The sequence below is a fragment of the Urocitellus parryii genome, chromosome 6, assembly GCF_045843805.1.
Source record: "Urocitellus parryii isolate mUroPar1 chromosome 6, mUroPar1.hap1, whole genome shotgun sequence".
NCBI lineage: Eukaryota > Metazoa > Chordata > Mammalia > Rodentia > Sciuridae > Urocitellus > Urocitellus parryii.
In genome coordinates this window covers 116,600,131-116,614,182 of record NC_135536.1, presented here as the reverse complement: position 1 = coordinate 116,614,182, position 14,052 = coordinate 116,600,131, and the positions used below count along the sequence as shown (strand labels likewise).

Genomic DNA, 14,052 nt, shown 5'->3' with positions numbered 1-14,052 from the left:
ATGAAGCTCCATCAGTTAAGGGAAATGTTATGGTTATTACGGGTTCAAGTTACACAACTTTCATGAACTTTAGAAATTAGAATATTCTGAAGAAAAGTAAAGTCTATTCTCATGTGCTGTGCTGATGTAATGCACATATTCTCTAAGTGTTGCTGCAAACCAGGCCAGAATGAGCAGAAAAGCACCAAGGACCATGAGAGAGGGCAATACAAGAAGCTCCCTTTGCGCTTTCTCAACTTTTTGTTACGTTTGTCAAGTATATACATACTATTTTAAGTTCAGATTTTAAAATGGGTTTCCCATATAGTTATGGTGTCTAGTCCTTCCTATAACCCAAAATCTGAAACAACGCAGGGCTTATGAATAATTGTCATATTAAAGTAATAGTCTCCATGTGTGTATTTCCTGTACAATGAAGACTAAAAATAACAGAGGAGCAGAAGACATTATAGTCAAGGGCTTCGTTCAAAGACTGTCATAATAATTAATTACAGAAAATGCACTTTCAGGTGCAGAAATCATTAGAATTCTTAGAGAAATTTTCTTCTTATATATGTACTAACTCTTGAAAAAGGTCAGTGGGTTCAATGACTTAGGAACATCTCCTTGTATGTTTCTAGCCAGCAGACTATTTTTAAGCCAGATAAAGGAAAATAATTTCATTTAAGAAAGAAGACTACTTATTTAAATATTCTCTTTTGCCCTTATTTTTTTCTTTTCTTGAATACTAAAACTATTTGTAGAAGAACTTGTAGGCACACAGTAGAAGACAGGACAGTGCTACCAAATAAGTAGTAATAATGTTGGTCTGAAGCAGAAGCTTGAAAAACAAACAAAAAAACAAACAGGAGTTGGTGTTATAGAGATGATCTTTTAAAAGAATATTGCCAAATCTGTGTTATTATGCAGAGCATCTGAAAGACACAGCAGACAATACTGAGTCAAACATGTGGGCAACAAATGGAAAAAAGCATTTCTAGAAAGAAATTCTTTGGTTTCCAATACTTTTAAAAAAATGAATGATTCTAATATATTTACTTCAATAAACTTTCTCATTCAGAATCTAAATTAGATGTTTTATATAGCTATAGTAAGTACATTATTTATAAATGGGTAATTCAAATTAAAACAATGAATATTTGATTCCTTATAATAAATGTATAACTGATCAAATGGATAGTGCCTCTGACTTTATACCTTTTTCATAAATATTAAACATATGAAAGGCCCATAAAAATATTTTCCCAATGAACTAGGATAACTAGTAAAGCAAATGTTGGCTTCACCAATCACATACATTTACTGCAACTATTAGTAATCTATATAACTCCCCTAGAGATACAGAGGTCCTTTTTTTTTTTTTGATTCATTTTAGCTATAACCAACATGCCTGAAAAATGAAAATTCACTTTTAATTCTCTCAAAACTATGCCTGTGATTTATAGATCCTGACACATTAAAGATGTGCACATATCTACAAAGAATGACTTACACAACAAATTTAATATTTTCCAACAAAGAAAATAAGAATCAATAGAACTTTCTATGTTAAAAGCTTACCTTCCCATTTGAAGTCTGCACCTAAGCTGCCATGTTCCTTCCACAAATACCTATCAGTAGGCTTCATGCCAATATTCTACAAAAGCTACTGGTAAAAAGTGCTGACAAACAGAGACAGAGAGGATATCCTACCTGTGTGAGGCCTGGTCACAGCACTTTCGTACAAGGGGATGCCTTCACCCACGTTGTTAAACGCTTTCAGGGTAATCACATAGTGAGAGCTTGGATCTGAGAGAAACAAACAAGCCAAAATCAGTTTTAAAAATCCCCACTAATGAATTTAAAAAATTCAAAGATGATTATGCACAATTTTAACTGTGGAGGAATTAAAGACTAAAATTTTTTATAGGGGATTATTTTGGGATATTAGGAGATATACAGATGGAAGCATACATAGTACATTGAAACTAGCCAAGTCAACTTCTTGGATTTAATTTCAAGAGTAAAATCTGTACTTGAATCCTCTTGGCCTCTTATATGTTTTAGTAATATTCATTGTATGGTGGAGGGCTTAAATGAGAATGAGTAAATAGGATTTTCATGTGTTGGAATCATATAGGTGGAGCTTAAAATCAAACCCTTTCCCTTCCCTGAAGGACACTGAATGGAACAGTAAAGGTAGAGAAGCAGGAGACATACTTCTGAATGTCCTCAACACTCTAGGGGACTTCCAAATCCAGGAGGGTCAAAACCTCATATATCATCATGCAGACTTCTAGGTTGGACAAAATATGGCTCAGGATTTTATGTTTGGAAGTGATTTTGCATGAAACACTCTCTCTAGAGGATCATGCAAAATACTACTAATTAGACTTAGAAAAGAGGGGGCATTAAATAGGTGGAATGGCATTCACTCTTACTGGTTGGAAATCAGGGAGATTCTAATTCATCACATTCCTGATCCAGGCAAGGTTTAGTATGGGTATTTCAAAAGCCCACTTTCAAAAATGAAGAACTGGATTCCATTGAAGTGTTCCAGACAGAGAAACTGACCTATTCCCCTCAGTTCTGGCAGAGTTTGGTAATGTTCTAAAGTGACCATACCTCACATGGCCTGTGTTATTCCAAAAGCTTAAAATAGCTAATTTGTTTTGGGACCCACCCACCTACTCTCCAGATAATGGGCAATATGTGGAGGAATTAAAGACTAAAATTTACATGTCACACAGAAATGACGACAAATTGAATCAATAAGACTTGTTACTTACTGGCAAGGAAAAAGTGGTTTGGACAACACAGTAAACAGGGGAGGGATGTCATTCACTGAGACTGGATCAGGGGCAAAACAAACATAATACACAATTCCAAGGCTTAATCTACACCTACTTTCCACTTTCTATGTATTTTCATTTGTTTCATTAGTTTTGATTAGCTTGTGCTAATTAACTGTTTTGATTAACTGCAAATACATATCTCTAGTCTCGACCTTTGTGATTATCGGACCTCTATCTTCGACTGTTTGGCATCTCCTCTTAGATGTCTCAAGTCTTACTCTCTTCCTTCTTCCCTTTCTCTCCTCACCTGAGACTTGCTTCAGTGTTCTCTAGTTAAGCAAATAGCAATACTACCAACCCTGAAATTCAAGTCAGAAATCTGGCAGTCATTAACACCTTCCCCTCTCTCAGCAAATAATCATGTCTTGTTGATTCTACCTGTCTCTCACTATTCTTCCCTCTTTCTCAGTGCTCCATCTTTCCTGGTCACCTTTTCATTCTGAGAGCTCTCTTCCACCACTGTTTCAATGCTGGATGGATCCCATCTCATCTTTTCTTTATACCCAGAAAACCTATTCATATAGTGGTTAGTTTCTCTAGCTACATAGCTTGCAACACTCCATTTCTCTTCCTCAGTATTATGAACACTTTTAGTTTTTTAAATCATTTTATTTCTAAACTATAACGTCTGCCTGGTTCTTGGCTCTGTCTCTAGCCAGTGTCTGGAATAGTTGGTGCTCATTAAAAATTTGCTGATTGATTGACAGGTTTTGGGGAAAAGATACTAAATGTAAATTTTGGCTAGGTGCAGGTATGGATGTGGATCTCAGGGGAGGGTTCTAGTCTGATAGAAGATGTAAACCTCTTCTGACTTGCTCCTCTTATTCAACATTATATTCATCTTATATCTAACAAAAATAGTTCAAACTTATTTTACTTTATGCCAAGTTAATTTTGTTTTTGGTACTTCTCTATATATTCTCTTTTCAATTGGAGTCTACTTGTTTACTTAATTTCCTATCTATGTTTTAAACACTACCCTGGATCAATCTTTCAAGCCCTGCTCTATTGTGCCTTGCTAGCTCTCCCTTCCCTCAACATGTTTCAATTTAAACTCATAGTTTCTTGTGTTTACTTTTGTTCTCTTTTTAGACTGAAAGCACATAAAGGTCGAGGACGATGTCCTGCGAGTGCACTGCAAAGGATTTTCATTTTAGCAGTTTTATAAAGGAAATAGTAGGAGACTGGTCATCACAGGGATTTTTTTTTTGTTGTTGTTGCACAGCAAAGCTTTTGGGGGGAGGCTTTTTTTTGAGTAGATTAAGTTGCTGCTTATTTTCTAACAGAAAAGATGAAGGTAAGTAGTTATCATCCATTTGAAGTTGTTCTTAGGAAACATGTTTACAAAGCAATGATTTGAAAAAAAATTTCATCAGGGAAGATTCTGAGTTAAAAGACAAGTCTTTCAAAAGAAGATAATGATAATCCAATTTGGAAAATTATACTTAGCCAGCTCAATTCAATTTTATTATGAAATATTAATATTTCTGAAATTCTCTTGCTTTAAAATCAACCATGAGGTCTGAGTAACAATAAAATATATACCAATTTCACTGTACATTAAGTTTTGATAAATTTACATACCTGTGAAATCACTCCAAGTAGTTGTGTCCTTGTAGTTAACTGCTACCCCTCCCAGTTTCACAAAATCACTGATATTGCTTTGTAGCAATATCAGTTTTGCTTATTTTGTAATTTTCATAAAAATGTAATAACACAGGATGCACTGTCTTCAGTTTGACCTTTTGCTCAGCAAAACCTTTGTAAGGCTCATTTTTCCATATTTTTTATTGGCTTATTAGAGTTATGAGACTCATTTCTGTTGTTCATGTGTATTGACAATTTCTTTTAGTTACTGAGTAGTATTCCATCACTTGGATATAGTGCAATTTATCATTTACTAATTGGTGGAAATTTGTACCATTTCCCCTTTTGAGCTATTATAAGTAAAGCTACCATAAACAGTTTTGTTTGCTTTTATATAGACAGGAGTTTTTATTTTTTAAATGAAATATCTATAACTAAGATTGCTAGTTTGTATACTTAAATTCATTAGACAACTCCAACTATTTTATGAAGAGGTTATACCATCAGACATCTCTAATAGCAAGCATGGAAGCAGCTCTGCATCCCTGCTGATATTTGGTGTTGTTGGTCAACTTTAGTGAATGTGTAGTGATATTGCATCATGGTGTATTTCTTTGATGATTAATGATGCTGAGCATCTTTTCATGTACTTACTGTCCACTGGCATAGTATCAGTCCAAATCTTCTATCCACTTTTTTTTATTGGGTTTTCTTATGGAGTTCTAAGAATTTTTATATATTGTAAACTCAAATTCTTTGTCAGATATTTGAATGGCAGGTATTTTCTCCAAGTCTGTGGCTCATCTTTTCATTTTATCTTTCCAAAAGTAGAAGTTTAAAATTTTGATGAAGTCTATTTTATTAATTTTTAGATATCATTTACTTTAAAAAATTATTTACTTTTATTAATTTTTTTTTTACTTTTAGTAAATTAAATTTTTAGACTTGTATTTCCTTTTTTGCATCATAAGAGGTCCTTGCCCACCCTAAGATCATTAAAGTTTTTTCCTATGTTTTCAGCTAGAAGGTTTATAATTTTAACTGTTACGTTTAGGTCTGTTTTTGTGATTGGTATAAGACAAGGGTCAAAGTTCCTTTTCCTTCTTATACTGATATCCAATTATCCCATACCTTTTGTTAAAAAGACTATCCTTTTCTTGGGGCTGGGGTTGTAGCTCAGTGGTAGAGTGCTTGCCTGGCATGTGTGAGGCCCTGGGTTTGATCTCAGCACCACATAAAGATAAATAAATAAAATAAAGGTATATTTAAAAAGATTAAACAAACAAAAAAGACTATCCTTTTCTCACTGAACATCTCAGTACCTTTGTCAAAAATCATCTGACCACATACATAGGGATCCATTTCTGGACTCTACACTGTTCCACTGATCTATAGTATATACTTTACACTAATACCACACTGTCCCCATTACTGTGACTCAAAAAGTCATCATGAAATCATCAAGTAGTATGGTTCCTCTTTTTGTTTTTTCCAAAAATTTTAGCTATTCTTGTTTCTTTGCTTTTTCATGTAAGTTTCTGAATCAACTTATCAATTTCCATAAAAAAATACTGGAAATTTCCTTAGGATTGCACTGGAAAGAAATCCATCTTAGTAATATTATCTTTTCATCAATGAACATCTTCATTGGCATTTTAATTTCTCCCAGCAATGTCTTTCTAATTTTCAGTATAGAAATCATTCACATATTTTGTAAATTTATTTCTGCTTCATATTTTTATGCTATGTAAAGGAATGATTATCTAAATTCCAATTTCTAATTGTCTATTAATGGTATATGGGACTATAACTATATTTATATATTGACTTTGTATCTTGTGACCTTGATTAGTTCACTTATAATCTTAGTAGACTTTTTGTATATTCTTAAGGATTTTCTACTTTAGTGAGTATGTAGAATGCTCAGATATTTGTTTCTAAATATTATTTTTCCATAAAAGAAAAAAGTGATCCTTGGAGAAATGGCTGATTCTGGGGCTGAGGCTGGGAAAATATCAGATGAGTTTGGAGCATCTTTCTGTGTCAAAAAGAAAGTGCTTAGGGGCTGGGGTCGTTGCTAAGTGGTAGAGCGCTCACCCAGCATGCACGAGGCACTGGGTTCAATCCTCAGTACCATATAAATGTAAAATAAAGATATTGTGTCCACCTAAAACTTAAGAATAAATATTAAAAAAAAAAGAAAGTCCTTAAAAAAAGAAGGGAGGTGTGAAATGGACATTGGAACCATTGGCTCTTCATTCTCCATGGAGGCAAAAGAAAGATCTTCCTTGTTATAAACTAAGGAACAAACACGGAAGAACTATGGAATCAGAAAATCACCACTATGGAAACACCAGAGTAATAATTGATACTACAGTGCAACAGATGCGATCACGGACCAGAAAATGATATTTTCCTTTTGTTGTAAGGGGCATAGTGAGAAAAGTTCCAAATGTGAATAAAGTCTCTAGACTTTGTCTCAATGTTAATTTTCTGATTTTGATAACTGGGTTTATGTTAGAATAATGTCATTTTTAGGAGCTGCATGTCAAAACTATTAATGGGAGAGTTTTCAGGTTTGCAACTTACTTTCAAATGGTTTAGGGGAAAAATATGTATACACAGGAAGACAGAAGGATAAAGCAAAGGTGGCTAAATGTTAAACACTGGTGAATCTGTGTGAAGCATATATAGGAATTCTTTGTACTGTTTTGTAATTTTTCTATAAAACTAAAATTATTATGCAATAAAAAGTTAAATAGAACAACACAATGTGCACAATTATGTCCTTTACTCAGCAAACATACCCAGATTTTCAATGGTGTAATAGCGCTGTTTATAGTCCACTTTGATAGTCTGGGCATGAGGGCTGCCAATGCCATAACCAATGGCATAACCTCTGACCACAATGTTCTGATTCTCTGGAGGAGTCCAGCTTACTACAATGCTCGTGACAAGCGGGCGGACATGAAGAGAGCTAGGCACTTCAGGAACTCGAGTTTCTGGGAAGGAAAGTAGAAAAACAAGATGAGATCCACTTTACTGTAGAATATTTTACCATCTTTGGGGAATGGTGTTCAGCCTCCTGCCAAACTATTTGGGGATAAGTGTTCCCCTATTTGGGGTCAAGAGTTCAGAGAACCTGCAACGTATAGTGAAATGTGGCTTATGGTTTTAAATGCATCCAAAACAAAACCTTAATAGCCCTAAATACAAGATACTGGAATATTATTATGGAAGGAAGACAAAGATTCAGAACGTCTTCCTGGTAGAGAAAAATGAGTTGCCTTTCAATATTTTCCCATCCTTTGCTCTACATCCCACTGCCAAACTTTACCAGGTATAAAGAGAAAGAAAACATCAAGCAATTAAAAGCCTGTTGTGATTAGGTGATTAAGCAACCCATAATGGCAATGGTACCAATTATTTACTTTCCTAAATAATCTATAGGTCAGTAAAAATGGAATTTGAGATTCAAAATTGACTCAGTTGCTAGGAGACTTACAGGCTTTTAAAGAGTAGCAATTCATAATATCTTTCACATGTATTATTTCAAGGCATAAATTACCACCTTAACTTAAAAACTAGTAAATTGAGACTTGGAAAGAAAATGAAGGTCTTTTGTCTCCCAAGTTTGACACCTGCCAGAACTACACACAGCCACATGAAATAATTTATTGAATAAACAGGTAAGAAAAAGGACAAGTTGTCCAGAACTAGGAAAATGGGAAACCACAATTCAGATAAAGGTACAATTGATGTGGCTCAGCCTTAAATTTTAGATTATTCATCTACTATTTAATGGCAGTGGTAAAAACAAACAAACACACCCAGATAAAGCATCTGTATGCTTTTATTTGTTCTCTTCTGCTGGAGGAGTCCAGCTTACTACGATGATGCTCGATGCTCGATGCTCCTGACTAGCAGGCGGACATGAAGAGAGCTTAAAGGAATAGTTCTCTAAAAGCTACTAGGGTAGGGGGTGGGGGGTGGGGTGGGTAGGGAATCAATTCCAGGAATCTTGCTGCTTTATAGGAATGACAATAGTATAATACATTCAAGTTCAGAGATTAAGTCAAAGTGGCTTTCCAATCTGACTCACTGACTACATTTAACACCTAGCAAGTGTTGGTACTGACAATTATTTGATCTTACCATCTAAGTCACTTTCAAATGTTTCAGTAGACAGCCAGTCAGTTGCCGGGCCTGTACCATTGACTGTTAAAGCAGCTACTCGGAAATTGTATTCAGTCCCCCGATCAAGACCTGAGACCCAAACGACAAAAAATAAACAAACAACAAACAGGCTGAAACAAGAGCCCTGGAAAACAAAAGATCAATAATCTTTCAGTAAAGCAAATATCTCACCCATTAACTCAGTTCATAGCTTGATAAAGTTTAACACAGAACAGTAGTGCACATCTTCACAGTAAAGGCTGAATGAAGCTTGCACACCCATGAGAAAAAAACAAAAATGACTAAAGATCCTAGAAGATAAGAGATTTTTGTTTAGGATCTTGAAGGCACCTTAGAGATCATTAACTGGAATCCCTTAATTTTCTTAGAAAGAAATGTAAGGCCAAAGATAATCAGAGTTATTACAAAGAAACAAAGTCAGCTGGTTCAGAAGATAACCAAAACTCAGAAAAGAATGTTAAGATATAACTCCTATCGGGTTACCTCTGGTCTTGTAACACTCCTATAACCATAGCAGAAAAATTTTAAACATTAAATATGGCCTAGAAATCTGTTTCTCAACAAATAACTGTCCATATGTATTTTTATTAGGCAAAAGAAGGAAAAAAAATAAACCTTTCTATTATAAAACTTTTAGTTTACTACCAGTTAATAAAGTACAAGATTTACTAATGCACTAAATACAACAAAGATCCATATATCAACGTCTACCCTTCAAAACAGGACAATAGTTAATAATATAATTTTTCATACATTTATGCATACATTTTTAGAGGACTTAAATTTGATATTGTGATAGGCCTTATAAAGATATAAAAATTACTGTGCTTCTCCATATTCAAATATTGGGATCTTGGAAAACAGCATAGTTCAGAAGTTTCAAAGACACATTGAGAATGTCACTTGGCCTGGATGCAAGATATGCCCTGGCTCAGTTAACCAATCTTGGCACATGGTTTGGAAGGAGAAACAGAAGGTTTTATCCATTTTGAATCTGTTTGCCCACAAGACAGCAGAGACAGAAAGAGGAATAAAATGGCTAGGTCCAAGTCAATTTTCTTCCCTGCCTTTATCTCTGTACACAATGAACCAGAAAGTGTTAGAGCTGGCTACACATGAGATAACAGCCTGGATTACTAGCAGACATGGCTCAGTTAAGATCCTGAAAGAACTGAAGTAGTCATATTATTATTTTCTGCCTTTTTGAGAATTAGAATACATGAGAGATAGCATGAGAGAGAAAAGTATATGTAAAGAGGACAAGATGGGTTAGGATTGTGGCTCAGTGGTAGAGCACTTGCCTAGTATGTATGAGGCCTGGGGTCCGATCCTCAGCACCACATAAAAATAAATAAATAAATAAATGAATGTATCCACCGGAGCTCTTCACCAGAAAGGACCCAGGAGGACCTGAGGACCTGGATGATGCTGATGCCTTTCTGACTGACCAAGAGGATGAGGAGCTGAAATCCCCAAGAATGAAGGGCACAGGGGACAGAAGAGAAGCTAAAGTGGACTTGAAGCGGGTCCATAAGCGTAGAAAGGTGAGCCGTTACCTATGGCTGCACTGCCAGTTTGTGCCAGAAGCAACTTTCTCTAGTTGTGGTTTTGGTTTGTTTGAAATCTCAAGCTAATAATGTGTAAGTAAAGTGGGAGTCAGAGCCACTCTGGGGGCAGGAGGGAGGGCAGCTGGCCCTTAGCCTGGATCTCTGGAGGTTCTGCCCATGTGCTGCAGCACAGAAACCTGGCAGAAGGGGCTCAGCTTTCACGTGCCCCTTCTTCTGCTATGAGGCAAGAGCCACAAGGGTGGAACTACATGTGCTGCCCTTTCCCCGGCTCCATGCAGTGCTGCCTGACCATCAGTATAGGGCAACCATGGCAGAAAGGCTGGCTGCTCAGGCTAGTGGGGGCCAGGGTGGTACGGAGCCTCCCTGGGGGATCAGAAGCATCCATAACCAAATGCTCTGCTGTACCATAGAAGCACCTGCACTCACTGATCAAGAAGCTCAAGAACCATCAACACAAGCCCAAGAGCTTTGACTCCTTCAAGCAGTTGGGTTAATAAAGGTTGTGGGGACAGCTTTTGGGACAGCTTTTGGTGTCCTTGGAACTCTAAAAAAAAAAAAAAAAAAAAAAAAAAGGCCAAGAGTTCCTCTCCTGCTAAGTAACTGACAGAACAAAACTAAAGTATATCATACATGTTTAAAGATATGACAAAATGTGTTAAGTACTATCACAACAATTACTTCTGGCTAAAACATAATCATAAAACTTATTACTTAGGGGGCTGGGGTTGTGTTTCAGCGGTAGAGCGCTTGCCTAGCATGGGTGAGGCCTTGAGTTCAGTCTTCGGCACCACATAAAATAAATAAATAAAATAAAGGTATTGGGTCCAACTGCAACTAAAATATTAAAAAAAATCTTAGTACACAGGATCTTGGTAATCCATATTGTTTCTTAGTACTTCAAGCTTTAAGTTACATTTCAATATCCCTGTTTTTGTTCACCATTATATATCCAGTACCAGATCATGAAGATTAAATGCTGTTCATCTTGTGAATATTTGGACCATGCTTAAAAAGAATAGCCGTTTTATTCGATAGGGAATTTTAGAGATGCTTAATATGGTTGCAGACTTGAGTATGGTCTGAGTAGATTCCACCCTACCCTCTCCTTCATTAGTTTAGTAATGCCTAGATTCTGTCCTCCTCAACTACATCTGGCTCAGACAGAGTCACCTTCTTTTTTCTCAAGATTCTCCTACAGAGAAACCTTACTTTTTTTTTCCCCCCTAAGCTAACTGTATCTCCCCTATTTGGGGAAGAAAGAGGAGAATTTTCTGTGGTCTACAGGATGAATCTGTATTTGGTGCCATTTTACCAGATATGTAACTTGTTCTGCTGTATATAAAAGGCAAACTATACTAAAGAAATTACCCATGATAGAATTTTCTAAAAATTCTATGGTAGTGGGGCTGGGGGTGTGGCTCAAGCGGTAGCGTGCTCGCCGGGCATGTGTGCGGCCCGAGTTCAATCCTCAGGACCACATACAAACAAAGATGTTGTGTCCGCCGAAAACTAAAAAATAAACATTAAAAAAATTCTCTCTCTCTCTCTCCTCTCTCTTAAAAAAAAAACTTAAAAAAAATTCTATGGTAGCAAATATGATTATTGCATTGCTGCAGCTATTCATAAACATTCTTGCAGACCACTAAAACATAAGTGCTGTCAATGTTATTATAAAAATTGTTTTGTAAACCTTTGTTACAATTAGATTAAGTGGAATAATTTCTATTCTTATATATTGCTGTTTTACTTTTTCAGATTACAAAATAGCAACATATGCACTCAAAAAAGAAATGTGGAAAATACAAGGAAAAAACCAAAAATCAAACACAATCTTACCATTAAGAAATGGTGGAATCTATAAGGTGTTTTCATTAAATTATATCAAGTCTATTTTTCATTAAATTAAATCAAGTGACTATTAAAATTTGGGGAAACCATTTTTTATTTATGTAAGCCAACAGCTCAGAGCACTTCTTAGACTAATATAATTCAATGTCTGAAAATGACATTACTTCTTAGCTTCTGTCTATATGCAAAACAACTTACCTTCAATCAGCTGAGACAGTTGTGTCCCAGTAACCAAGGTCTCAGTGACATCACTTTTTCGGGAGGCCTTTCGGTAGCGAATCTTGTAGCCAGTAATCTGCCCATTCTGTGTGGCTGGAGAAGGTGGCTGCCAGTGAATCATAATACTCTGGGAAAGACAAGATTATATAGGGAAAAGACTGAACATATTGAAAGGTTGGTCCTAACTGTTTTATTATTAACCACTCAAAAACACTTCTTATTTTAAAACTTCCAGTGGCAAAATGGGGAGAATATAATTTCAAGTAGTGCACTCTGGACCAGTGATCTCTGGGCATTTTGTCAGAATGAATATGTTGGTCAAAAATTCCAGAAAAACTTTCAGAGGGAAAGTATAAGAGGTTAGAAGCACATTGATTAGGAAGTAAACTGTTGTTAGATATAATTTTTTTTTTTTTTTGGTACTAGAAATTGAAGAGGCACTTAATTATTGGACCACATCCTCAGCCCCTTTTTATTTTGGGACAGGCTTTTGCTAAGTTGCTTAGGCCCTTACTAAGTTGCTGAGGCTGGCTTTAAACTAGCATCCTCCTGTCTCAGTCTTCCAGGCTGCTGGAATTACAGGCATGCGCCACCACCCCTGGCTGTATAAGATTTTTTTTTCTGTCTCCATTGCAAAATTGCTGAAGTTAAACAATTTCTATCTAAAACTCTTCAAAAAGGGGCTAGTGCTGAGGGCCATTGCCAAGTAGGATTGACGCATCGAAATTTCCTTGCCAGCGTACCCCATGTTGCTTAGAGGACATTCGCTGGGACATTGCATGTATGCTTTAGTAAGGTGACCTTGCTCAAGGACCAGGGCGGATCCGGGTTTAGAGCTGATCAGGTTTTAGGGAGTATCCGGTCCTTGGGTTCAAGGCATTCCCGGTTTAAGACAAGTTTAGGGCGTTCCCAGTTTAAGACAATATGGGTTTTAGGGAAGTTCGAGGTTGAAGATTATTGCTGCTGGGAATAGGGCGTCCCTGCTGCTTGAGGTCCCGTTGAGTTCTCGTGAGATTAAAAAAGTATTTGGAAAAAAGCCTCGTGGAGTAGGTGAATTGGGCAGTGGCAGAACTGGGATTTCCCCAGAACGTGTTTGTAGACGGCCGGTGTGAGTTCGGGAATAAAGAATTGCTGTTTGAATCTACAAAGCCGTGAGTGGCTCGTGATCTTGTGCCCAGCCAAGACATTGGCAGGCTAGCTGATTGTTTCTTCAAGAAGGAAAGAGTTCTATGGTACTTTATGAAAGGACCATTTCATTTGTCTATGGATCCTAGAAGGGGCTGTGGGCCTCTGAGAGGCATGCATAGCTTTACATGTAGTGAACTGACCAGGGACAGTATGGGCAGACACAATCAAACCTATGTGTCTGCCTGTAGTTCACACTGGGCTTGTCTCACAGGACTACAGAACCATGTCATCATAAACAATTTATTTCCTTCTGCCACATTACTAAGGTTTTAGTTGGTTAATATTGAAAATGTTAAGCTTACATAAAAATAGAAATTTATTTGCAGGAAGACTAAAAATGCATTGGCATTAGAGAAAGAAAGTAAAGTTAAATGGAATAAATGAGTTGGGTCCTATGACCAACTTTACTGGCAAATATAATATTTATGTTACTTCGTTTCTTTGCTTGATTATGAGTATTTTCAATTATGTTCTAATTTAATTGGTTAGTATTTTTTAAAAAGTAAAATGATTATCATAGCATTGGCATTTATTGTTCTGGTGATTTCCCATGTAACCTCCCCCTCTGTAAGCACCTGAGGCTCAGTAGTATACCAGTAAAGTGAATGGCA

The 14,052-nt window shown here is 36.3% G+C and overlaps 1 protein-coding gene across 4 annotated transcripts in view; it reads right to left on the bottom strand.

Moving 5' to 3' along the window:
- Neo1 (neogenin 1) overlaps positions 1-14,052 on the bottom strand; it is a 222,775-nt gene that overhangs the window by 36,678 nt on the left and 172,045 nt on the right. For all 4 annotated transcript variants that reach the window (XM_026387761.2, XM_026387763.2, XM_026387762.2 and 1 more), the window contains exons 13-16: positions 12,233-12,380; positions 8,577-8,687; positions 7,229-7,423; positions 1,693-1,788 (exon numbers count right to left, since the gene is read on the bottom strand). In XM_026387761.2, coding sequence (XP_026243546.1) covers positions 1,693-1,788; positions 7,229-7,423; positions 8,577-8,687; positions 12,233-12,380 — 550 coding nt within the window. The remainder of the gene's footprint in view (positions 1-1,692; positions 1,789-7,228; positions 7,424-8,576; positions 8,688-12,232; positions 12,381-14,052) is intronic.